At 48.4% G+C, this 26,739-nt stretch overlaps 2 protein-coding genes across 2 annotated transcripts in view; one reads left to right on the top strand and one right to left on the bottom strand.

Moving 5' to 3' along the window:
- Positions 1-14,068, bottom strand: part of LOC137310109 (aldehyde oxidase-like) — a 235,854-nt gene extending 221,786 nt beyond the window's left edge. Inside the window, 2 exon segments of the mRNA XM_067978068.1 lie at positions 1,432-1,489; positions 13,905-14,068. Coding sequence (XP_067834169.1) covers positions 1,432-1,489; positions 13,905-13,958 — 112 coding nt within the window. The 5' untranslated portion in view covers positions 13,959-14,068.
- A 5,441-nt stretch (positions 14,069-19,509) lies between these two features.
- The window catches only part of LOC137310110 (aldehyde oxidase 1-like), a gene marked incomplete at its 3' end in the record, with an annotated part of 84,668 nt that continues 77,438 nt past the window's right edge, over positions 19,510-26,739 (top strand). Inside the window, exon 1 of the mRNA XM_067978069.1 lies at positions 19,510-19,682. Within this exon, the coding sequence (XP_067834170.1) occupies positions 19,629-19,682 (54 nt within the window). The remainder of the gene's footprint in view (positions 19,683-26,739) is intronic.

Here is a 26,739-nt window from a genome sequence, read left to right as displayed (position 1 = left end):
GATTGTATGAGAAATACCAGAAGTGAGAGGAGGGGCTCGGGCTCAGGCTGAGCTACATTTCTCCCCCCACTATCCCACCCTCCCTCCTCTGGCACAAGGGTCAGATTCCCCAATGATGCTCATTCTCAAGACTCCCAGGTGAAGGACAGACTCGGGAGAGATACCGAGGGGGGAGGGAGGGAGGGAGGGAGGGAGGGCGACCGGCCTCTGAGGGATCGTAGCACAGTGAGAGGAAAGGAAAATACCCACACAATTTCAGTTTCCTAACATACTCTCAGCCGTTGAACAGTAAGGACGGATTTCACCAAATAGATACGGGTGTGAAGGCCGTTCGGCCCATCTCAGTCCATCGAGCTCGGGAGATCCTACCGTTCCCACCATCACCGTACCATCTGTTGTTTAAATCAGTCCACGGTTATTCCTCACTCCCCTACCCAGAAATCCATTTCACATTTTCCAAACTATTCACTCTGTTATATCCTCTGCTGGGAAATCCAGAACAAGGGAGCATAATCTTATAATTAGAGCAAGGCCGTTCAGGAGGGAAATCAGGAAACACTTTTCACACAAAAAGGGCAGTGGAAATCTGGAATTCTCTCCCTCGAAAGGCAGTGGATGCTGGGGGTCGATTGGACTCACCTCCTGACTCCCCAAAGCCTTTCCATCATCGACAAGGCACAAGTCAGGAGTGTGATGGAATACTCTCCACTTGCATGGATGGTGGCAGTAGCAATAACATCAAGAAGCTCGACACCATCCAGGACAAAGCAGCCCGCTTGATCAACACCCCATCCAACTCATTAAAAACCCACTCCCTCCACCACCGGGCGCACTGTGGCTGCAGTGTGCACCATCCACAGGATGCACTGCAGCAACTCGCCAAGGCTTCTTCGACAGCACCTCCCAAACCCACGACCTCTACCACCTAGAAGGACAAGGGCAGCAGGCACATGGGAACAACACCACCTGCACGTTCCCCTCCAAATCACACACCATCCCGACTTGGAAATATATCGCCGTTCCTTCATCGTCACTGGGTCAAAATCCTGGAACTCCCTTCCTAACAGCACTGTGGGAGAACCGTCACCACACGGACTGCAGCGGTTCAAGAAGGCGGCTCTCCACCACCTTCTCAAGGGCAATTAGGGATGGGGCAATAAATGCCGGCCTCGCCAGCGACGCCCACATCCCGAGAATGGACCTTTTAGTGTATGTAAGTGACTCCAAAACACATCAAGCACTGCTTTTACCCGCTGAACTGGGAGCTATTTCCTTTTTAAAAAAATTAGCGTAAACTGGGTCCTTTCGAATCAATGCCAGTTATAAGCCAGTGCTCCTTTGACTTATGGAGGGATGTTTCTGATTGGCCTAGAAGCCAGCGAGCAGTTCTCGGGGCCGTGCAGGATGGCGTCTCACACGGCCAAAGGATACGTCTCCTCCTGAGGTAGGGCAGCAGCATTGTTTCCGGGTCAGCATTCGGTTCCCTGACCTGCAGATACAGAGAGTGAGTGAGAGAGGATAGAGAGAGAGTGAGTGTGTGTGTGAGTGTGAGTGTGTGTGAGTGTGAGTGTTTGAGTGAGTGTGTGTGAGTGTGAGTGTGTGTGAGTGTGAGTGTTTGAGTGAGTGTGTGTGTGAGTGTGAGTGTGTGTGAGTGTGAGTGTTTGAGTGAGTGTGTGTTTGAGTGAGATTGAGTGTGTGTGTGAGTGTGTGTGTGTGTGTGTGTGTGTGAGTGTGAGTGTTTGAGTGAGTGTGAGTGTTTGAGTGAGATTGAGTGTGTGTGTGAGTGTGAGTGTGTGTGAGTGAGTGTGAGTGTTTGAGTGAGTGTGAGTGTGAGTGTGTGTGTGTGAGTGTGAGTGTTTGAGTGAGTGTGAGTGTTTGAGTGAGATTGAGTGTGTGTGTGAGTGTGAGAGTGTGTGTGAGTGTGTGTGAGTGTGAGTGTGAGCGTGAGTGTGTGTGTGCGTGAGTGTGAGAGTGTGTGTGAGTGTGAGTGTGTGTGAGTGAGTGTGAGTGTTTGAGTGAGTGTGAGTGTGAGTGTGTGTGTGAGCGTGAGCGTGTGAGTGTGAGTGTGCGTGTGTGTGAGTGTGAGTGTTTGAGTGAGTGTGTGTGTGAGTGTGAGTGTGTGTGTGTGTGAGTGTGAGAGTGTGTGTGAGTGTATGTGTGCGTGAGTGTGAGTGTTTGTGTGAGCGTGTGCATGTGTGTGTGACCGTGAGTGTGATTGTGTGTGCGTGTGTGAGTGTGTGTGAGTGTGTAAATGAGTGTGTGAGTGAGTGTGAGTGTGTGCGTGTGCGAGTGTGTGTGAGTGTGTGCGTGTGCGTGTGAGTGTGTGAGTGAGTGTGTAAATGAGTGTGTGCGTGTGTGTGTGAGAGTGAGTGTGTGTGTGTGTGGGTGGGTGTGTCTGTAGGAGTGTGTGTGTGTGAGTGTGTGCGTGTGTGAGTGTGTGTGTCAGTGTGTGTGTGTGGGAGTCCAGGCATTACACGAACAATCTGAAGAGAAAGGGGTCTCTCCCGCCAGGAATTTCCTCTCAGCTGCTCCCTGCTTCGATACCTGAACTTTGACAGAAGCGGGGTGGGAATTCCGAGGCAGCTCCGAGGAAAATGGAATGTTATTTTTCCCCTGCACTCTCACTCCCACCAGCCCCCACCCGACCCTCTCCCCATCTCTCTTGAGGGCACTGACTCTTGCTGGGGTAAAACACGTTCCTCGAGTATCAGCCGAGGAACCCAGTGTCATAGCAACATAGGAACAGGAGGAGGCCATTCAGCCCCTCGAGCCTGTCCTCCCATTCAATTAGATCATGTTTGATCTGTATTTTATCTCCATTTACCCGCCTTGGTTCCCTAACCCTTAACACCCTGACCCAACAAAAATCCATCAATCTCAGTTTTGAACTTTTCAATTGACCCCCAGCCTCAACAGATTTTTGGGGGAGAGAGTTCCAGATTTCCACTCCCCTTTGTGTGAAGAAGTGCACTGACATCACCCCTGAACGGCCGAGCTCTAATTTTAAGGTTATTCCCCCTTGTTCTGGACTCTCCCACCAGAGGAAATAATTTCTCTCCATCTACCCTATCAAATCCTATAATAATCTTAAACACCTCGATTAGATCACCCCTTAATCTTCGATATTAAATACATTCGTGGATCAAATTCTTGGTCCATTAAATGAGTGTCAATTTTGAGTTATTAAGCAGCTCGTCCACTTGTTATCATATCCAGCGATAAATCACAGGATTTGAAGGGCGAAGGAGGCCCGAGATGTTAAGAACAGTTTTGGGCATGAATTTACCAACTGTTGAAGCCCTCTCGGGGGGAATAACAGGAAAAAAAACAGGAATTTAATAATAAAAAGAAAAACCAAAAATAAAACACGGTCTGGTGAATAACCACAATCAACACAATAAGAATATCGAGATTGACAAATGAAACAGTACAATGTGAAATCACAACTTACATTGGAAACCGTGTTAGTACGGACTCTCTAGGTTAAAATAGGATCGATGAAATCAACTTAAAATAGTATAAATTTAAAACACGACTAACGGCAGGTTAGTATGGATTAAAATAATAAATTAAAAGGAAGGGTAAAATAACCTTGAATTAAAATTTAAAATCACAGTTGAGCATTTAACAAGGTAAAATGACATCAATGAATTAAAATTTAAAATCACAGTTGAACATTTTACGAAATAAAATCCCAAGTTAAAATCAGAAATACAAATGACAATCAATCGAGTAAACGTTCAAACCGTAAAAGCCAAGATGGTGTAACGATAAAAGTAAAACCTGGAGTCTTTAAGTCAATTGTCCAGTATCGAGGAGGGTAAAACGTAGGTTCTACTCCCAGAGATATTGTAGATGGAAGATTTCATAAAGATCTCCAGTCTGACATCCTCGCAGGGTCCCCGGATATCGAAATATTCTCGTTCACGACTTCCCTGGTTGGAATTCTTCTGGGCAAATAAGATCTTGTAATAATGTCACCCTCAAGGATGTTAAAAGAGGTGGTGGTGCAGGAACTGTAGGAGTGGGTCCATCCTTCCAGCTTTATATTTTACACCTGGGCCGCTGATATCACAGACAGGGAGATTTGTTTGCCGTTATGTCCCAGCCTGAATTGAGGGAGCTCGTTATGTTTCCCTTTTCATTTCCCTCCTGAGGGGGTGATCTCCACACATCACCTGTGTGTAAGTTCTCTGAACAGCCCATTTGGCCAACTCTTGTATGTTGCTGCCCAGCGGGACCATGAGGAGGCACGGCTCGCTGTGACCAAGAACTTACAAGAGGGTCACAGCTACAAAAATATCAGCCTCTTAAGAGTTATTCTGGTGAATTGCGGCCCGTGGAATAAAGGGGGCAGTAGCAACATGGATACAGAATTGGTTAAGTGACAGGAAACAGAGAATAGTGGTGAACGGTTGTTTTTCGGACTGGAGGGAGGTGTACAGTCGTGTTCCCCAGAGGTCAGTGCTGGGACCACTGCTTTTCTTGATATATATTAATGACTTGGACTTGGGTGTTCAGGGCACAATTTCAAAATTTGCAGATGACACAAAACTTGGAAGAGTAGTGAACAGTGAGGAGGATAGTGATAGACTTCAAGAGGACATAGACAGGCTGGTGGAATGGGGGGACACATGGCAGATGAAATTTAACGCAGAAAAATGCGGTGAAACATTTTGGTACATTTCGAGGAGAGACAATGGGCCCGATATCAGCACCCGCTATCGGGTGCATTCCTGGCGGGGGGGGCTCCGAAAATCGGGGAATCCAGGAGCGGGTCGGGAGCCCGTCTCCAACCCACCCACTTCCGGGTTCCCCACAGACGCGCTGGCGTGCGCGCGCAGCCCCCGCATGTGGGACTCCTGCAGGCAATTAAAGCCAGCGGGGTGCCACTTAACAGTATTTACCTTGCTGTTTCAGGTCATTAACTGACCTGATTAAGGGAATATGTGAGGAGGGGTGGGATTTTAGAGACAACTGGGACTGTTTCCCGTACTGGGGGAAACACTCCCAGTTGAAATGGACGTGTTGCAGCTGTCAGCCTGTGGCAGTTGCAAAGGTCCATTTGACAGGTGTGGGGGGAGACCCTCACTCATTGCAGGAGGCCACTCTGCCACTTGGGACAAAGTTTGGCCTCCACCACCCTCCTCCTGACAATAAAATTCACCGACTTGCACACTTACCCCGGGGTCCAGAGACATGTACCTACCTTGCGGACCCCCTCAGATGTACATCTTGCGGATGGGGGCCGCCGTAGCTGCAGTCATGACCTCCTCGGAGGGCGAACAGCATCACCAGCCTCGCCGGCCATGCCGTCCACCTCTGACACGTGGAGCTCCACAACACAGTGCTGTGACACATCCACCTGCAGAGCAGGAGGGAGGGCAACCGCAGAGAGAGATGCGTCGCAGAGGGCACTACCCTCGCCACAGGGTCCACAGACCGAGGCTCAGCTTCCTGGACCTCTCTGAGCAGCAGTGCACACGGAGGCTCAGAGTCACTCGACATGTAGTCGTGGACATCTGCAGCCTCCTTCATGCCGAGCTGCTCCCGGTTGGCCCGAGCACCATCTTCTTACCTGTCACTATCAAAGTCACCACTGCCCTCAACAACTTCTCCTCCGCATCCTTCCAGGGTGCAACCGGGGACATCGCCAACGTCTCTCAGTCGTCTGCACAAAAGAGCCCTGCAAATACACCTACACCCACTCTGCAGTGACACAATGGGTGGCATCAGTTGTGGGTCTTCATTGTGATCCTCAGGAAAGGGCATTGTTGCACAAACCAGACAAGATTCGCAAAGACGTGGCAGTAGTGGTGACAATATAATATGTGATGTGAGTTGGTCAGAAATTCAATACAAGTAAAAACCATGACAAACCCTCAAACACCCTTGTGCATCCCCTTCATGCTCACGACATGTTTGCCTTACGCTGCCTACTGCACATATGTGATGCATGCCCTGTGGCTGCAGCACAGGTAGTGGCAGGTTGAGTGAGGCTGGCCGTGAAAGAGATGCATGAGAGGGTGAGTATGAGATAGAGCCATGAGATTGTATGAGGATTGGGTTGAGTGGTAGTGGCGGGATGAGTACTGGCGAGGTGAGTAAGTGCAGGTAAGATGAGGATGGGGTTTGAGTGGGTGTGAGGGGTGATGTGACAGAGTAGTGTTGGCAGTGCAGAAGGAGATGTGGGGTGGGGGCGGTGATGTGGCAGATGGAGTGTAGGGGAATGAGTAAGTGTACTCACTTTGGCTGACCTACTGAGGCCATTGGAGCGCCTCCTGCACTGTATGCAGGTGGACGATATGTTGGTGGTGCAGGTGACCTCCTCTGCCACCTCGAGCCAGGCCTTCCTGGTGGCAGAGGCAGGCCGCTTGCTCCCGCCCACCGGGGGGAAGATCTCTGTCCTCCCCCTCCTCCTCACCCCATCCAATAAGAGCTGGAGTGAGGCATCATTAAACTGGGAGCAGCCTTCCCCCTGGGTTGCTCCATGCTGTAATTTTTCCTATTTGTTGCAGCATCTGTCAGTGGAGGACTGCCCCTTTAAATAGAGCTCCTCCAGCTGACAGACCTTACTGCGCATGAGCAGCCCGCCCGACGCGCAGATCAGCAGTGGGGAACCCGGAAGAACAGGTAAGTGGATCCAATTAGGCTGCGATTGCGCGGGGGGCAGACTGATTTCACCGGGCGCGTTACCCACGCGCCCAATAGCCCCCCCGCCGCGAACCCGCAGCCCTGGTAACATCGAGCCCAATATAAACTAGAGGACACAATTCTAAAAGGGATACAGGAACAGAGAGATCTGGGGGTATATGTGCACAAATCATTGAAGGTGGCAGGACAGGTTAGAAAGCGGTTAAAAAAGCAAACGGGATCCTGGGCTTTATAAATAGAGGCATAGAGTACAACAGTATGGAAGTCATGATGAACCTTTATAAAACACTGGTTCGGCCACAACTGGAGCATTGTGTCCAGTTCTGGGCACCGCACTTCAGGAAAGATGTGAAGGCCTTAGAGAGGGTGCAGAAGAGATTTACTAGAATGATTCCAGGTTGAGGGGCTTTAGTTACATGGGTAAATATAGAAACATAGAAAATAGGAGGAGGAGTAGGCCATTCGGCCCTTCGAGCCTGCTCCGCCATTCAATATGATCATGGCTGATCCTCTATCTCAGTACCATATTCCCGCTCTCTCCCCATACCCCTTGATGCCTTTTGTGTCTAGAAATCTATCTAGCTCCTTCTTAAATATATTCAGTGACTTGGCCTCCACAGCCTTCTGTGGTAGAGAATTCCACAGGTTCACCACCCTCTGAGTGAAGAAATTTCTCCTCATCTCAGTCCGAAATGTCCTACCCCGTATCCTGAGACTGTGACCCCTCGTTCTGGACCCCCCAGCCAGGGGAAACATCCTCCCTGCATCCAGTCTGTCTAGCCCTGTCAGAATTTTATATGTTTCAATGAGATCCCCTCTCATTCTTCTAAACTCGAGTGAATACAGGCCGAGTCGACCCAATCTCTCCTCATACAACAGTCCTGCCATCCCAGGAATCAGTCTGGTGAACCTTCGCTGCACTCCCTCGATGGCAAGTATATCCTTTCTTTGGCAAGGAGACCAAAACTGCACACAATACTCCAGGTGTGGTCTCACCAAGGCCCTATATAATTGCAATGAGACATCTTTACTCCTGTACACAAATCCTCTTGCAATGAAGGCTAACATACCATTTGCCTTCCTAACTGTTTGCTGCACCTGCATGTTTACTTTCAGTGACTGGTGTACAAGGACACCCAGGTCCCTTTGTACATCAACATTTCCCAATCTATCACCATTTAAATAATACTCTGCCTTCCTGTTTTTCCTTCCAAAGTGGATAGCTTCACATTTATCCACATTATACTGCATCTGCCATGTATTTGCCCACTCACTCAACTTGTCTAAATCGCCTTGAAGCCTCTTTGCATCCTCCTCACAACTCACAACCCCACCTAGTTTTGTGTCATCAGCAAACTTGGAAATATTACATTTGGTTCCCTCATCCAAATCATTGATATATATTGTGAATAGCTGGGGCCCAAGCACTGATCCCTGCGATACCCCACTAGTCACTGCCTGCCACCTGGAAAAAGACCCATTTATTCCTACCCTTTGTTTCCTGTCTGTTAACCACTTCCGTGAAGACGGAACCAAAGTATTTGTTTAATTGCTCTGCAATTTCCTTGATCCCCATTATAAATTCTCCCGTTTCTGACTGTAAGGGACCTACATTTGTCTTCACTAATCTTTTTCTTTTTACATACTTGTAGAAGCTTTTACAGTCTGTTTTCATGTTCCTTGTAAGTTTACTCTCATACTCTATTTTTCCCTCTTAATCAATCTCTTGGTCCTTTTTTGCTGAGTTCTAAACTCTCCCCAATCCTCAGGCTTGCTACTTTTTCTGGCAACTTTATACGACTCCTCTTGGGATCTAATACTATCTTTAATTTCTTTTGTTAGACCATGGTTGGGCCGCTTTTCCTTTTGTGTTTTTGCGTCAGAAAGGAATGTATAATTGTTACAATTCATGCATTCGTTCCTTAACTGTCAGCCATTGCCTATCCACCGTCATGCCTTTTAATGAAGCTTCCCAATCTATCATAGCCAACTCACTCCTCATACCTTCATAGTTTCCTTTGTTTAGATTTAGGACCCCAGTTTCGGATTGGACTACTTCACTTTCCATCTCAATGAAGAATTCTATCATGTTATGGTCACTCTTCCCTAAAGGACCCCACACAACAAGATTATTAATTAACCCCTTATCATAGCAAAATACCCAATCTAGAATAGCCTGGAGAAGCTGAGGTTGTTCTCCTTGGAACAGAGAATCTGTGATAACAACTCAATTGGAGGCAATTATTTTTGATTCCGGGTTTCCCAGGCGTCAGCAAAATTGACAGGCTGGCTGCCTGTCGGGTCGGAAAGCAGCCGGGGTGCAGGTGCCAGGTAAGTCTGAGATCGGTGGGGATGGGGGGTTTTGGAGGCCTCTGGGGAAGGTCGGTGACATTGCGGGGGATCTTGTCCATCGGGCGGACGTCTCGGCCATAGGGGATGGGTCCTCGGCCATCGGGGAGGGGGGCTCAGCCACCGGGGAGGTGGTCTCGGCCATCGGGGGGGGGTCATGGCCATCAGGGAGGGGTCTCGGGGTGAATGAAGGTTTAAATCCTAAGCAGCAATTTCTGAGATGGGGGTTGTTGGAGTGAATGAGAGTTCCTGATCCTAGACCAGAATTTCTGCTCAGTGTCGGGAGGAGAAGGTTTGTTGTCCTATCCTGGAATTTCTGCGATGTGTCTGTGATCCTATGCTCTGGGGATGCGTTTGGGCTTATGGTCATTTTTTGGGGGCTTGTTCTTGATTTATGCTCATTGGTTTTGTTCCCAATTTTTGCTCAGTGGGTGGGGTTTGATTTGTGTCTTTTTTTGCTCAGTTGAGTGGGGGCCACGTTTATTATTGTACCAGGGGATGTAGAAAGTGATGCAATGGTGGTCCTGCGGGGGGAGAGATTTCTTTTCAATGGTTACAGTTTTGTCTGGTTGATCTCCCCTGGAATCGCACATTGGGAGTCAACACCAGTGAAACCTTTCAGGTCAACCAAAGGAGATAATCGAACCAAGACAGGGAGGGGAGGGGGGAGAGAGAAAGGGAGAGGGTGAGAACAGTGAAGGCAGACTGAGTGAGGGGGAGAGGAAGGGTAGGGAAAGGAGAGGCAGTGAGGGGGAGAAATGGGGAGGGAGAGAGGGCATGAAGAGCTGGCTCCAGATTCAGGCCAGGAATAAGGAACATAAACCAGGGTGAGCAGGAGAGAGGTGACTTGATCATCGGTGCAATCTCAGTAACATTCATATTGTGACATTCCTAACAGTATCAGCACTAGAATTAGCATTAACACAATCCAAAGAGCTGTGGGAGTCCGAGCTTGTAATAAATGTCTGTGGAAAGGCTGTCGCCAAAGATGGAGAGAGAGAAAGCCAGAAAAAGAAGGGAAGAGACGGACCACACAAAGGTAAAGAATGGATGGGAATTGAAAGATATCTGGAGAGCTAGAATTTATATCAGCAAAAGAGCCAAGATCTTATAAAATTTTTTAATTCTTTCAAGTAACTTGACAGCAGAATATTCCAATATTTCAGATTTTGTCATCATTCTTAAAAATCTAAGCTTGTGCACATTCTCCAGATTGATTCAGGACGTTAACAATTGATTATTTTCTGAATCTTTAATTTAATTGAGTGAAGGCTGGAAGAGTGAATGGAGACTCAATACAAGGAACTCTCAGCCAAACATTTGCCTGGGAGAACTGAGACCAGCTGCGGTCACTGAGCTGTTATTGAGACGTGTCGATCACAGGTTTAAAGGGACAAATCAACTTCAGCTGCATCTCGCCTCCGTTTTAATGGCGGGATTCAGAAGCCGTGGGAAACCCGTGCCGGTGAAGCAAAATTCGTTTCAGCTTCAGAATCAACAACAAGTTACCCACCTCAAGTATTTCAAGGAGGTAAATTGCCCCGTTATCGATCCTCCCACTGGCATTAATTGGGGATGTGACTTCCGGGTTTTGGCAGAACGGGGGCATCCAAATGTGCCCAGGTTAAACCCGGGAGCGTTGGAGCCAGGTTGCGATCGCGCTTGAAAAAGCTGTTACTTTAATCTCCCACCCACCCCCAACTCACTCGTTCTTTGGGGTTAAAATCACCCCCCCCCCCCACTTGTCTGGGTTATTCAGCTATGGAAGGCGTCACGAACCGAGTGTGACGTTTACCTGCGCGCAGATAGCCAGTCGGGGTCAATGGACAGCGTTAGGAGCAGGAACCCCCGCCCTAGCCCTAGGGCACTTAGGTCAACTGTAGTGTTGGTACGGACTCCATGGGTGAAATGAGCCAACTGAACGCTGCCCAGGGTTCGAATCCGGGACCTTCTGGACTCCAGAACTCTTCGCCACATCGACTGATGGAGTCAAACACGCTGACCCTCGGGGAAAGACTGAGGGCATCTTCGAAACAGGACTCGATTCCTGTGAGTCGACACACACGGCCCAAAGGAGATGGCACATTCACGTTTAGGATATTAGCCTCTGAAATTCCACCAGAGGTTCCATGGTACTCTCGTCAGATTAAGGGCACGAGACCCCCTCCCCTCCGTCCCTCTCTCCGGGAAAAGGGTCCCAAAAATCCTGGAATGATTTTCCATAATTAACTCTATTTCTAATCCCACATTCCTGCTCACTCCCCATACCCTTTAATATCCCACCCAGTCTAATCCCACTCTCCCCCTCACTCCCCATACCCTTTAATATCCCACCCAGTCTAATCCCACTCTCCCCCTCACTCCCCATACCCTTTAATATCCCACCCAGTCTAATCCCACTCTCCCCCTCACTCCCCATACCCTTTAATATCCCACCCAGTCTAATCCCACTCTCCCCCTCACTCCCCATACCCTTTAATATCCCACCCAGTCTAATCCCACTCTCCCCCTCACTCCCCATACCCTTTAATATCCCACCCAGTCTAATCCCACTCTCCCCCTCACTCCCCATACCCTTTAATATCCCACCCAGTCTAATCCCACTCTCCCCCTCACTCCCCGTACCCTTTAATATCCCACCCAGTCTAATCCCACTCTCCCCCTCACTCCCCACATCCTTTACTATCCCACCCAGTCTAATCCCACTCTCCCCCTCACTCCCCATACCCTTTAATATCCCACCCAGTCTAATCCCACTCTCCCCCTCACTCCCCATACCCCATAATATCCCACCCAGTCTAATCCCACTCTCCCCCTCACTCCCCATATCCTTTAATATCCCACCCAGTCTAATCCCACTCTCCCCCTCACTCCCCATACCCTTTAATATCCCACCCAGTCTAATCCCACTCTCCCCCTCACTGCCCATACCCTTTAATATTCCACCCAGTCTAATCCCACTCTCCTGCTCACTCCCCATACCCTTTAATATTCCTCCCAGTCTAATCCCACTCTCCCCCTCACTCCCCACACCCTTTAACATTCCTCTTTTTCAAGCAACTATCTCATTCCTTTTGAAATAATTGATGACACTGTTCCAACAATGGTTGTAAATTGTGGCAGCGAATTCCACCTTAAGAATGGATTTCTCGATCACCCTTCAATCATTTTACAGATTGCCAAAAGAAAGAACGAGTGATTTCATGACCTCAGGATGTCCCAAAATGCTTTCCAGCCAATGAAGTCCTGTTGAAGTGTAGTCACTGTTGTAATGTAGGAAACGCAGCAGCCAATTAGCACACAGCAAGATCCCATAAACAGAAACGTGACAGTGACCAGATAATCTGTTTTTTATTGATGTTGATTGAGGGATAAATATTGGGCAGGACACCGGGGTGAACTCCCCTGCTCTTTTTCGAATAGTGCTGTGGGATATTTCATATCCACCTGAGAGGGCAGACAGGGCCTTAGTTTAACGTCTCATCCGAAAGACGGCATCTCCGACAGTGCAGCACTCCCTCAGTACTGCACTGGAGTGTCAGCCTGCATTATGTGCTCAACTTTCTGGAGTGGAAACCATCCATTAACTTATCACAGTATCATCAGAGGTACAGCACAGGAGGAGGCCATTCAGCCCAGCATGCCCATGCTGGCTCTTTGAAAGAGCTATCTAATTAGCCCACTCAACTGCTCTTTCCCCGTAGCCCTGTAAATTTTTTCCCTTCACATATATATCTAATTCCATTTTTGAATCATAGAATCATAGAATGGTTACAGCACAAAAGGAGGCCATTTGGCCCATCGAACCCATGCTGGCTCTCTGCAAGAGCAATCCAGCTAATCCCACTCCCCCGCCCTTTCCCCGTAGCCCTGTAAATTTTTTCCCTTCAAGTATTTATCCAATTCCCTTTTGAAAGTTACTATTGAATCTTCTTCCATCGCCCTTTCAGGCAGTGCATTCCAGATCATAACTCGTTGTGTAAAAAAATGTTTCCTCATGTCGCCTCTGGCTCTTTTGCCGATCACCTTAAATCTGTGTCCTCTGGTTACTGACCCCTCCGCCATTGGGAACAGTTTCTCCTTATTCACTCTGTTTAAACAGTTCATGATTTGAATACCTCTATCAAATCTCCCCTTAACCTTCTCTGCTCTGAGGAGAATAATCCCAGCTTCTCCAGTCTCTCCACATAACTGAACTCCCTCATCCCTGGTACTATTCTAGTAAATCTCCTCTGCACCCTCTTTATGGCTTTGACATCCTTCCTAAAGTGCGGTGCCCAGAATTGAACACAATACTCCAGCTAGAACCTAACCGTGATTTATGAAGGTTTACCATAACTTGCTTGTTTTTGTACTCTGTGCCTCTATTAATAAAGCCCAGGATCCCATACGTTTTTTTAACAGACTTCTCAACTTGTCCAGCCACATTCAAAGATTTGTGTATGTGAACCCCCAGGTCTCTCTGTTCCTGCACCCCCTTTACAATTGTACCATTTAGTTTATATCGCCTCTCCTCATTCTTCCGACCAAAATGCATCACTTCACACTTCTCTGTGTTAAATTTCGTTTGCCATGTGTCTGCCCATTTCACCAGTCTGTCTATGTCCTCCTGAAGTCTGTTACTATCCTCCACATTGTTTACTACATTTCCGAGTATCGTCTCATCTGCACATGTTGAAATTATCCCCTCTATACCCGGTCCAGGTCATTAATATATATGAAAAAGAGCAGTGGTCCTAATACTGACCCCTGGGGAACATCACTGTAAACTTCCCTCCAGTCTGAAAAACAACCGTTCACCACTACTCTCTGCTTTCTGTCCAATGGCCAATTTCATATCCACATCGCCACTGTCCCTTTCTCTGCCAAGGAACGACTCTATCGTTGGACTTTGATCTTACCTTGCGCCCGTTTACAAAGAACAGCAGCTCATCTGTAATGCCGCACTGAGACATCCTGAGGGAATTCCTCTCACCCTCTCTGATTGCTGAATTTCCAGGATAACCCCCGCTCAGACCAAGTGTAAAGTTCTGCAGTGTAGCAGGGTGTTGTGTAAAATGTTGGGTCGAGGGCGGGGAGTTTTCTAATCTCTCTGTGATTGGGTAACTGGTTTGTTGTTGAGAGAGCTCTGCCAATGATTACTGCTTCATGGGGCCTTGTCGTGGAATGTCTGGACTGCAGTGAGCCGAGCAGCTGGCTTCAGTTAAACGACAGCAAGTTTCACACATATCGTACAATGTGTGGAGTAATTATCATGTCTGCACCCTCTGCATTGTGTGTTTGTGTGAATCCATGTCAAGAATTTACATAGAATTACCCACACACACGGCCCATAAATTGCTCCCACTGGTGAACCAGTAGTGCTCGCCATTCATGAGATTTAAATTCACCCACTAAATCACCGCGTTCTGTTTGGCGGCAACTGCCTTGAAATCCGAGTTGAAAAATCATCAGCGTTCCCCGGGCCGTGTGAGCAGGAAAAGGATCTCTATATCCCCACAACCAACCAGCTTGAAACAAGTCACGCTGTGAGAACCAGGAAGTGAAACTCAATTGCCAAACCGCGCAGATTAAAAACCAGGAAGTGCCCATTCCCACGGCACTATTCGAAGAAGGGCTGGGGAGATCTCCCTGGAGTCCTGGCCAATGTTTATCCCTCAATCAACATCACTATAGACAGATTATCTGCTCATTATCACATTGTTGTTTGTGGGATCTTGCTGTGCTCAAATTAGCTGCTGTGTTTCCTACATTACAACAATGACTACACTTTAAAACTACTTGATTGGCTGTAAAGCACTTTGTGTCATTTGTATAGTACCTTCCGCTCCTCAGCACAGGCCAAAAAGCTTTCCAGCCAATGAAATACTTTAAAATGTGAGCCACTGTTGTAATGTAGGAAACACTGCAGCCAATTTATACACAGCAAGATCCCACAAACAGCAATGTGATAAGGTTAGTAAATGTACAATAAAATGAGATAGAGAAAGCAAAATAAAGGGAGGGTAAGATTTAAAGACTAAGATAAAAGAGACAGAAAGAAAAAGTAAAAAATAATTCTTTAAAATTTAAAAATTTAAAAAAAAATTTAAATGTCCAAAAACTATTAAAATCGGGAGTAATGAGACTCCACACTTTAAAAAGTTAATTTTCAGTGCCAGAGAGATTGTTTGAGAGTCATTAATACTTACCACGCCGTTAAAAATTAGCTTAGACCTAAAAAACTCAGTGGGCTCGATTTTCGGTGAAGGAGCATTGTGGGCGGGGCGGGGCGGGGGGGCTCCGAAAATCACTGAAATCCCGAGCGGGTTCAGAGCCCGGCTCCAAACCGCCGACTTCCGGTGTCATTTGTATTCACCCGGATGCACCGCCCGGATGCTGGAGTCCCACCGGTGATTAAAACTGGCAGGATGATCATTTTCATAGTTTGTCTGTTAGTTGAGGAACTTGAAATACTTGATTGACTCGACATTTTGGCAGGGGTGCGATTTTGAAGGATCCTCAGCGTGATTCCCGTGCTGTGGGAAACACTCCCTGTTGGAGCAGACGTGTTTCAGCCAGCAGCCAGTGGGAGATGTGTAGGGGGTGGTGGTGTGTGTCAGCTTCATCTCTGACTTCTGAGCGGTTCGAATCGCTCCCACTCCCTGGGTTCTAGACCTTGGACTTATTTGGGGGTTGTGACAAAGTGCAGCAGACAACTGGTTTCGATGCAAGAAACTTTGATCTTTATTCAAGAGAGAAAATACAACACAACAATCACATTGCTGTGGGTCTGGAGTCACATATAGGCCAGACGTTTCCCTCCAAGTCACACACCATCCCGACTTGGAAATATATCGCCGTTCCTTCATTGTCGCTGGGTCAAAATCCTGGAACTCCCTTCCTAACAGCACTGTGGGAGAACCGTCACCACACGGACTGCAGCGGTTCAAGAAGGCGGCTCACCACCACCTTCTCAAGGGCAATTAGAGATGGGCAATAAATGCCGGCCTCGCCAGCGACACCCACATCCCGTGAACGAATTTTAAAAAAAGATCGGGTAAGGATGGCAGGTTTCCTTCCCTAAAGGACATTAGATTCTCATTGACTTCAATTTTACTCGGGCTCCTTGGTGCCACACTTGGTCAAATGCTGCCTTGATGTCAAGGGCAGTCACTCTCACCTCACCTCTGGAATTCAGCTCTTTTGTCCATGTTTGGACCAAGGCTGTAATGAGGTCTGGAGCCGAGTGGTCCTGGCGGAACCCAAACTGAGCATCGGTGAGCAGGTTATTGGTGAGTAAGTGCCGCTTGATAGCACTGTCGACGACACCTTCCATCACTTTGCTGATGATTGAGAGTAGACTGATGGGGCGGTCATTGGCCGGATTGGATTTGTCCTGCTTTTTGTGGACAGGACATAACTGGGCAATTTTCCACATTGTCGGGTAGATGCCAGTGTTGCAGCTGTACTGGAACAGTTTGGCTAGAGGCGCAGCTAGTTCTGGAGCACGAGTCTTCAGCATTACAGCCGGGATGTTATCGGGGCCCATAGCCTTTGCTGTATCCAGTGCACTCAGCCGTTTCTTGATATCACGTGGAGTGAATCGAATTGGCTGAAGACTGGCTTCTGTGACGGTGGGGATATCGGGAGGAGGCCGAGATGGATCATCCACTCAGCACTTCTGGCTGAAAATGGTTGCAAACGCTTCAGCCTTGTCTTTTGCACTCACGTGCTGGACTCCGCCATCATTGAGGATGGGGATGTTTGCAGAGCCTCCTCCTCCCGTTAGTTGTTTAATTGTCCACCACCATTCACGACTGGATGTGGCAGGACTGCAGAGCTTTGATCTGATCCGTTGGTTGTGGAATTGCTTAGCTCTGTCTATAGCATGTTGCTTCCGCTGTTTAGCATGCATGTCGTCCTGAGTTGTAGCTTCACCAGGTTGGCACCTCATTTTTAGTTACGCCTGGTGCTGCTCCTGGCATGCTTTTCTACACTCCTCATTGAACCACGTGTAAGGACTGTTTTGTGCAGGGAGGGGCGGCGGGGGGCTGGTGCGGGCACTGCTCTATCCAGGTGTTGAGGACTGGACTCTTCACACTGTCTGACGTTAGGAGAACCGTTCACATATCAGTGACTCCCTGGCCTCACGAGCAGCCAGGTGAGCCGCTACCCTGCCCATGAGTTGCTCCTGCTCCTCCTCTGCCTCCTCCTCCTCCTCGTTCTCCTCCTCAATGTGGGTGGCAGATGTGGATGGGGCCTCCTCAAACGCCCCTCTCTGTTGTGCCATGTTTTGCAGGGCACAACACATGACTATAATGCGTCCCACTCTGTCTGGTGCATATTGAAGCGCTCCCCCAGAACGATCAAGGCACCTGAAGCGTATCTTGAGCAGCCCTATAGCATGCTCAATTGTTGAACTGGTAGCGATGTGGCTGTCGTTATATCGACTCTGTTGCTCGGTGATGGGGTTCCTCAGAGGTGTCATAAGCCACGTGTGCAGGGGATATCCCTTGTCCCCGAGGAGTCAGCCCTTGTGGGTGTTCAGCGCGTGGAAGAGGGGCAGGATGTTGGATTCCCGGAGGATGAAGGAATCATGGCAGCTGCCAGGGTATCTGGTGCACACATGAAGGAATCTCCTGCGGTGGTCACAAACGAGCTGAGTGTTGATGGAGTGATAGCCCTTCCTGTTTATAAACAGTCCTGGCTCGTGTGGAGGTGCTCGGTTTGCTATATGGCTGCAATCGATTACACCCTGCACCCATGGGAAGCCAGCCACAGCGTGGAATCCCACTGCCCTCTCCGTCTGGCTGAGGTCGTCCATGGGGAAGTTGACGTATTGCGAGGCCCTGCGAAACAAACCGTCAGTGACCTGCCTTATACACTTGTGTTCAGACTACTGAGAGACCCCGGCAACGTCCCCATTGGTACCCTGGAATAATCCGGAGGTGAAGAAGTTGAGAGCAGTGGTGACTTTGACAGCGACAGGTAAGAAGATGCCGCTCGGCCCAGCCGGGAGCAGCTCGGCATGATGGAGGCTGCAGATGTCTGCGACTACATGGCGACTGACTCTGAGCCTCCGTGTGCACTGCCCCTCATAGAGGTCCAGGAAGCCGAGCCTCAGTCTGTAGACCCTGTGGCGAGGGTAGTGCCTCCTGCGATGTCACTCTCTCTCTTGTTGCCCTCCATGCCCCTGTGCAGGTGCCTGTGGTACAGCACTGTGTTGTGGAGCTCCACGTGGCGGAGGTGGACGGTGTGCCTGGCGAGGCTGGTGATGTTGCTCGTCCTCGGATGAAGTGATGAATGCAGCTATGGCGTCCCCCCCATCCTGACGGTGTGAGTTTGAGGGGGTCCACAAAGTAGGTAAATATGTTTGAACAGCAGAGTTTTGGGTGGGAAGTGAGAATTTTGAGTGAAAACACAAAGGTCTTGCAGCCAAAACGTTGTCTGAAGTGACAGAGTGCCCTGCTGCAATAAATGACGTTTTCTCCCCACCTGTCAAATAATCCTTTGCATCTCCCACTGGCTGCTGACTGAAACACGTCTGCTCCAACAGGGAGTGTTTCCCACAGCACAGGAAACACGCTGAGGATCCTTCAAAATCACACCCCTGACAAAATGTCGAGTCAATCAAGTATTTCAAGCACCTCAACTAACAGACAAACTATGAAAATGATCATCCTGCCAGTTTTAATCTGTTTGTGGGATCTTGCTGTGTAAATTGGCTGCAGTGTTTCCTACATTACAACAGTGGCGAAACTTTAAAAGTACTTCATTGGCTGTAAAGCTTTTTGGCCTGTGCTGAGGAGCGGGAAGGTACAATAGAAATGACACAAAGCTGTTGTAATGTAGGAAATGGAGCAGCTAATTTACACACAGCAAGATCCCATAAACAGCAATGTGATAATGAGCAGATAATCTGTCTATAGTGATGTTGATTGAGGGATAAACATTGGCCAGGACTCCAGGGAGATCTCCCCAGCCCTTCTTCGAATAGTGCCGTGGGATTGGGCACTTCCTGGTTTTTAATCTGCGCGGTTTGGCAATTGAGTTTCACTTCCTGGTTCTCACAGCGTGACTTGTTTCAAGCTGGTTGGTTGTGGGGATATAGAGATCCTTTTCCTGCTCACACGGCCCGGGGAACGCTGATGATTTTTCAACCCGATTTCAAGGCAGTTGCCGCCAAACAGAACGCGGTGATTTCGTGGGTGAATTTAAATCTCATGAATGGCGAGCACTACTGGTTCACCAGTGGGAGCAATTTATGGGCCGTGTGTGTGGGTAATTCTATGTAAATTCTTGACATGGATTCACACAAACACACAATGCAGAGAGTGCAGACATGATAATTACTCCACACATTGTACGATATGTGTGAAACTTGCTGTAGTTTAACTGAAGCCAGCTGCTCGGCTCACTGCAGTCCAGACATTCCACGACAAGGCCCCATGAAGCAGTAATCATTGGCAGAGCTCTCTCAACAACAAACCAGTTACCCAATCACAGAGAGATTAGAAAACTCCCCGCCCTCGACCCAACATTTTACACAACACCCTGCTACACTGCAGAACTTTACACTTGGTCTGAGCGGGGGTTATCCTGGAAATTCAGCAATCAGAGAGGGTGAGAGGAATTCCCTCAGGATGTCTCAGTGCGGCATTACAGATGAGCTGCTGTTCTTTGTAAACGGGCGCAAGGTAAGATCAAAGTCCAACGATAGAGTCGTTCCTTGGCAGAGAAAGGGACAGTGGCGATGTGGATATGAAATTGGCCATTGGACAGAAAGCAGAGAGTAGCGGTGAACGGTTGTTTCTCAGACTGGAGGGAAGTTTACAGTGATGTTCCCCAGGGGTCAGTATTAGGACCACTGCTCTTTTTGATATATATTAATGACCTGGACTCGGGTATAGAGGGGATAATTTCAACGTGTGCAGATGAGACGATACTCGGAAATGTAGTAAACAATGTGGAGGATAGTAACAGAGTTCAGGAGGACATAGACAGACTGGTGAAATGGGCAGATGAAATTTAACACAGAGAAGTGTGAAGTGATGCATTTTGGTCGGAAGAATGAGGAGAGGCGATATAAACTAAATGGTACAATTTTAAAGGGGGTGCAGGAACAGAGAGACCTGGGGGTTCACATACACAAATCTTTGAATGTGGCTGGACAAGTTGAGAAGTCTGTTAAAAAAACGTATGGGATCCTGGGCTTTATTAATAGAGGCACAGAGTACAAAAACAAGCAAGTTATGGTAAACCTTCATAAATCACGGTTAGGCTCTAGCTGGAGTATTGTGTTCAATTCTGGGCACCGCACTTTAGGAAGGATGTCAAAGCCCTGGAGAGGGTGCAGAGGAGATTTACTCGAATCGTACCAGGGATGAGGGAGTTCAGTTATGTGGAGAGACTGGAGAAGCTGGGATTGTTCTCCTCAGAGCAGAGGAGATTAAGAGGAGATTTGATCGAGGTGTTCAAAATCATGAAGGGTTTTGATAGAGTAAATAAGGAGAAACGGTTTCCAGTGGCGGAGGGTCAGTAACCAGAGGACACAGATTTAAGGTGATCGGCAAAAGAGCCAGAGGCGACATGAGGAAACATTTTTTTACGCAGTGAGTTGTGATGATCTGGAATTCACTGCCTGAAAGGGCGGTGGAAGCAGATTCAATAGTAACTTTCAAAGGGGAATTGGATAAATACTTGAAGGACAAAGAATTGCAGGGCTACGGGGAAAGGGCGGGGGAGTGGGACTACCTGGATTGCTCTTGCAGAGAGCCAGCATGGGCTCGATGGGCCAAATGGCCTCCTTTTGTGCTGTAACCATTCTATGATTCTACGATTCTAAAATGGAATTAGATATATACGTGAAGGGAAAAAATTTACAGGGCTACGGGGAAAGAGCAGTTGAGTGGGCTAATGAGATAGCTCTTTCAAAGAGCCAGCATGGGCATGCTGGGCAGAATGGCCTCCTCCTGTGCTGTACCTCTGATGATACTGTGATAAGTTAATGGATGGTTTCCACTCCAGAAAGTTGAGCACATAATGCAGGCTGACACTCCAGTGCAGTACTGAGGGAGTGCTGCACTGTCGGAGATGCCGTCTTTCGGATGAGACGTTAAACTAAGGCCCTGTCTGCCCTCTCAGGTGGACGTAAAATATCCAACAGCACTATTCGAAAAAGAGCAGGGGAGTTCACCCCGGTGTCCTGCCCAATATTTATCCCTCAATCAACATCAATAAAAAACAGATTATCTGGTCACTGTCACGTTTCTGTTTATGGGATCTTGCTCTGTGCTAATTGGCTGCTGCGTTTCCTACATTACAACAGTGACTACACTTCAACAGGACTTCATTGGCTGGAAAGCATTTTGGGACATCCTCAGGTCATGAAATCACTCGTTCTTTCTTTTGGCAATCTGTAAAATGATTGAAGGGTGATCGAGAAATCCTTTCTTAAGGTGGAATTCGCTGCCACAATTTACAACCATTGTTGGAACAGTGTCATCAATTATTTCAAAAGGAATGAGATAGTTGCTTGAAAAAGAGGAATGTTAAAGGGTGTGGGGAGTGAGGGGGATAGTGGGATTAGACTGGGTGGGATATTAAAGGGTATGGGGAGTGAGGGGGAGAGTGGGATTAGAGTGGGTGGGATATTAAAGGGTATGGGGAGTGAGGGGGAGAGTGGGATTAGACTGGGTGGGATATTAAAGGGTATGGGGAGTGAGGGAGAGAGTGGGATCAGACTGGGTGGGATATTAAAGGGTATGGGGAGTGAGGGGGAGAGTGGGATCAGACTGGGTGGGATATTAAAGGGTATGGGGAGTGAGGGGGAGAGTGGGATCAGACTGGGTGGGATATTAAAGGGTATGGGGAGTGAGGGGGAGAGTGGGATCAGACTGGGTGGGATATTAAAGGGTATGGGGAGTGACAGGAGAGTGGGATTAGAGCAGGTGGGATATTAAAGGGTATGGGGAGTGAGGGGGAGAGTGGGATTAGACTGGGTAGGATATTAAAGGGTATGGGGAGTGAGGAGGAGAGTGGGATTAGACTGGGTGGGATATTAAAGGGTATGGGGAGTGAGGGGGAGAGTGGGATTAGACTAGGTGGGATATTAAAGGGTATGGGGAGTGAGGGGGAGAGTGGGATTAGACTGGGTGGGATATTAAAGGGTATGGGGAGTGAGGGGGAGAGTGGGATTAGACTGGGTGGGATATTAAAGGGTATGGGGAGTGAGGAGGAGAGTGGGATTAGACTGGGTGGGATATTAAAGGGTATGGGGAGTGAGGGGGAGAGTGGGATTAGAGTGGGTGGGATATTAAAGGGTATGGGGAGTGAGGGGGAGAGTGGGATTAGACTGGGTGGGATATTAAAGGGTATGGGGAGTGAGGGGGAGAGTGGGATTAGAGTGGGTGGGATATTAAAGGGTATGGGGAGTGAGGGGGAGAGTGGGATTAGACTGGGTGGGATATTAAAGGGTATGGGGAGTGAGGGGGAGAGTGGGATTAGAGTGGGTGGGATATTAAAGGGTATGGGGAGTGAGGGGGAGAGTGGGATTAGACTGGGTGGGATATTAAAGGGTATGGGGAGTGAGGGGGAGAGTGGGATTAGACTGGGTGGGATATTAAAGGGTATGGGGAGTGAGCAGGAATGTGGGATTAGAAATAGGTAAATTATGGAAAATAATTCCAGGATTTTCGGGACCCTTTTCCCGGAGAGAGGGCGGAGGGGAGGGGGTCTCGTGCCCTTAATCTGACGAGAGTACCATGGAACCTCTGGTGGAATTTCAGAGGCTAATATCCTAAACGTGAATGTGCCATCTCCTTTGGGCCGTGTGTGTCGACTCACAGGAATCGAGTCCTGTTTCGAAGATGCCCTCAGTCTTTCCCCGAGGGTCAGCGTGTTTGACTCCATCAGTCGATGTGGCGAAGAGTTCTGGAGTCCAGAAGGTCCCGGATTCGAACCCTGGGCAGCGTTCAGTTGGCTCATTTCACCCATGGAGTCCGTACCAACACTACAGTTGACCTAAGTGCCCTCGGGCTAGGGCGGGGGTTCCTGCTCCTAACGCTGTCCACTGACCCCGACTGGCTATCTGCGCGGACGTGAACGTCACACTCGGTTCGTGACGCCTTCCATAGCTGAATAACCCTGACAAGTGTTGGGGGGCAATTTTAACCCCAAAGAACGAGTGAGTTGGGGGTGGGTGGGAGATTAAAGTAACAGCTTTTTCAAGCGCGATCGCAACCTGGCTCCAACGCTCCCGGGTTTAACCTGGGCACATTTGGATGCCCCCGTTCTGCCAAAACCCGGAAGTCACATCCCCAATTAATGCCAGCGGGAGGATCGATAACGGGGCAATTTACCTCCTTGAAATACTTGAGGTGGGTAACTTGTTGTTGATTCTGAAGCTGAAACGAATTTTGCTTCACCGGCACGGGTTTCCCGCGGCTTCTGAATCTCGCCATTAAAACGGAGGCGAGATGCAGCTGAAGTTGATTTGTCCCTTTAAACCTGTGATCGACACGTCTCAATAACAGCTCAGTGACCGCAGCTGGTCTCAGTTCTCCCAGGCAAATGTTTGGCTGAGAGTTCCTTGTATTGAGTCTCCATTCACTCTTCCAGCCTTCACTCAATTAAATTAAAGATTCAGAAAATAATCAATTGTTAACGTCCTGAATCAATCTGGAGAATGTGCACAAGCTTAGATTTTTAAGAATGATGACAAAATCTGAAATATTGGAATATTCTGCAGTCAAGTTACTTGAAAGAATCATAAAATTTTATAAGATCTTGGCTCTTTTGCTGATATAAATTCTAGCTCTCCAGATATGTTTCAATTCCCATCCATTCTTTACCTTTGTGTGGTCCGTCTCTTCCCTTCTTTTTCTGGCTTTCTCTCTCTCCATATTTGGCGACAGCCTTTCCACAGACATTTATTACAAGCTCGGACTCCCACAGCTCTTTGGATTGTGTTAATGCTAATTCTAGTGCTGATACTGTTAGGAATGTCACAATATGAATGTTACTGAGATTGCACCGATGATCAAGTCACCTCTCTCCTGCTCACCCTGGTTTATGTTCCTTATTCCTGGCCTGAATCTGGAGCCAGCTCTTCATGCCCTCTCTCCCTCCCCATTTCTCCCCCTCACTGCCTCTCCTTTCCCTACCCTTCCTCTCCCCCTCACTCAGTCTGCCTTCACTGTTCTCACCCTCTCCCTTTCTCTCTCCCCCCTCCCCTCCCTGTCTTGGTTCGATTATCTCCTTTGGTTGACCTGAAAGGTTTCACTGGTGTTGACTCCCAATGTGCGATTCCAGGGGAGATCAACCAGACAAAACTGTAACCATTGAAAAGAAATCTCTCCCCCCGCAGGACCACCATTGCATCACTTTCTACATCCCCCGGTACAATAATAAACGTGGCCCCCACTCAACTGAGCAAAAAAAGACACAAATCAAACCCCACCCACTGAGCAAAAATTGGGAACAAAACCAATGAACATAAATCGAGAACAAGCCCCCAAAAAATGACCATAAGCCCAAACGCATCCCCAGAGCATAGGATCACAGACACATCGCAGAAATTCCAGGATAGGACAACAAACCTTCTCCTCCCGACACTGAGCAGAAATTCTGGTCTAGGATCAGGAACTCTCATTCACTCCAACAACCCCCATCTCAGAAATTGCTGCTTAGGATTTAAACCTTCATTCACCCCGAGACCCCACCACCCCCCGTTGGCCGTAACCCTCCCTGATGGCCGAGACCACCTCCCTGATGGCTGAGACCACCTCCCCGATGGCCGAGCCCACCTCCCCGATGGCTGAGCCCCCCTCCCCGATGGCCGAGCCCACTTACCCGATGGCCGAGCCCCCCTCTCTGATGGCTGAGGTCCCCGCCCCTATGCCCGAGACATCCCCCCTATGGCCATGATCCCCTGCAATGTCTCCGACCTTCCCCAGAGGTCTCTGAAACAACCACCCCCCCCCACTGCCGATCTCAGACTTACCTGGCACCTGCACCCCGGGGAGCTTTCCGACCCGACAGGCAGCCAGCCTGTCAATTTTGCTGTCGCACAGGAAAATTCAGAAGCAAAAATAATTGCCTTCAATTGAGTTGTGATCACAGATTCTGACACACTCACTTCACTGCCTTCACTGTTCTCACCCTCTCTCTTTCTCTCTCCCCCCTTCCCTCCCTGTCTTGGTTCGATTATCTCCTTTGGTGGGTTTATCTCCAATGGTGGGTTTTCCACCCGAAAATCTACCCACCCACTCAGTTCCTGGCTCCAGGTCAAAATCATGCCCCTGGTCTCTCCCACACACACACACACACACACATGCACACACCAAAGGGTTCTCTCAGTCTCTCTCTCTCTCTCTTACTCCTCTTATTTTCTATGTTTCTATGTTTCTCCTAGAATTGGGGCAACCTATTGGCTTGGACAGCGAATTGGTTAGTAGGTAGGAGACAGAGAGTAGGGATAATGGGTATGTCCTTGAATTGGCAGGAAGTGACTGGTGGTGTCCCCCAGGGATCTGTACTGGGGCCTTAGCTTTTCACTGTATTTATCAACGAATTAGATGAAGGAACAGAGAGCTGTACAGGTCACACAGTAAATAGTGTAGATGGGAGCAGAAAGTCGCAAAGGAGCATTGATAGATTAAGTGAGTGGGCAAAACTGTGGCAGATGGAGTTTAATGGGGGGAAGTGTGAGGTCATCCATTATAGACCTGGGAACTGTGGATGAGCAGAGAGATTTAGGAGTCCAAGTACAGAAATCACTAAAAGCTAGTGGACAGGTACAAAAATAATTGAAAAGGCTGATGGAGTGTTGGCCTTTATCTCGAGAGGGCTGGAATACAAAAGGGTGGAAGTCATGTTACAGATGTGCAAAGCTCTGTACAGACCCCATCTGGAGTATCACGTTCAGCTCTGAGCATCACACCTCAGGAAGGATATATTGGCCTTGGAGGGGGTGCAGTGCAGATAGAATCATTGAAAGGTTACAGCATGGAAGGAGGCCATTCGGCCAGTCGAGTCCGTGCTGGCTCTATGCAAGAGCAATCCAGCTACTCCCACTCCCCTGCCCTATCCCCAAAGCCCTGCAAAGTTTTTCCTTTCAAGTACTTATCCAGTTCCCTTTTGAAGGCCATGATTGAATCTGCCTCCACCACCCCCTCGGGCAGTGCATTCCAGATCCTAACCACTCACTGTGTAAAAAAGCTTTTCCTCATGTCACCTTTGTTTCTTTTGCCAATCACCTTAAATCTATCTCCTCTGGTTCTTGACCCTTCCGCCAATGGGAACAGTTTCTCTCTATCTACTCTGTCCAGACCCCTCATCATTTTGGATACCTCTATCAAATCTCCTCTCAATCTTCTCTGTTCCAAGGAGAACAACCCCAGCTTCTCCAGGCTATCCTAGATTGGGTATTGTGCAATGAGAAGGGGTTAATTAATAAACTTGTTGTGCGGGATCCTTTCGGGAAGAGTGACCATAACATGATAAAAGTCTTCATTATTATGGAAAGTGAAGTAGTCCAATCTGAAACTAGGGTCCTAAATCTAAGCAAAGGAAACTATGAAGGTATGAGGAGTGAGTTGGCTATGATAGATTGGGAAGCTTCATTAAAAGGCATGACGGTGGATGGGCAATGGCTAACATTTAAGGAACGAATGCATGAATTGCAACAATTATACATTCCTTTGAATGAAAGGGAAGAACAATTAAACACATACTTTGGTTCTGCCTTCACAA

The sequence above is a fragment of the Heptranchias perlo genome, unplaced genomic scaffold (assembly GCF_035084215.1).
Source record: "Heptranchias perlo isolate sHepPer1 unplaced genomic scaffold, sHepPer1.hap1 HAP1_SCAFFOLD_218, whole genome shotgun sequence".
NCBI lineage: Eukaryota > Metazoa > Chordata > Chondrichthyes > Hexanchiformes > Hexanchidae > Heptranchias > Heptranchias perlo.
This window is presented reverse-complemented; position numbering and strand designations above follow the sequence as displayed.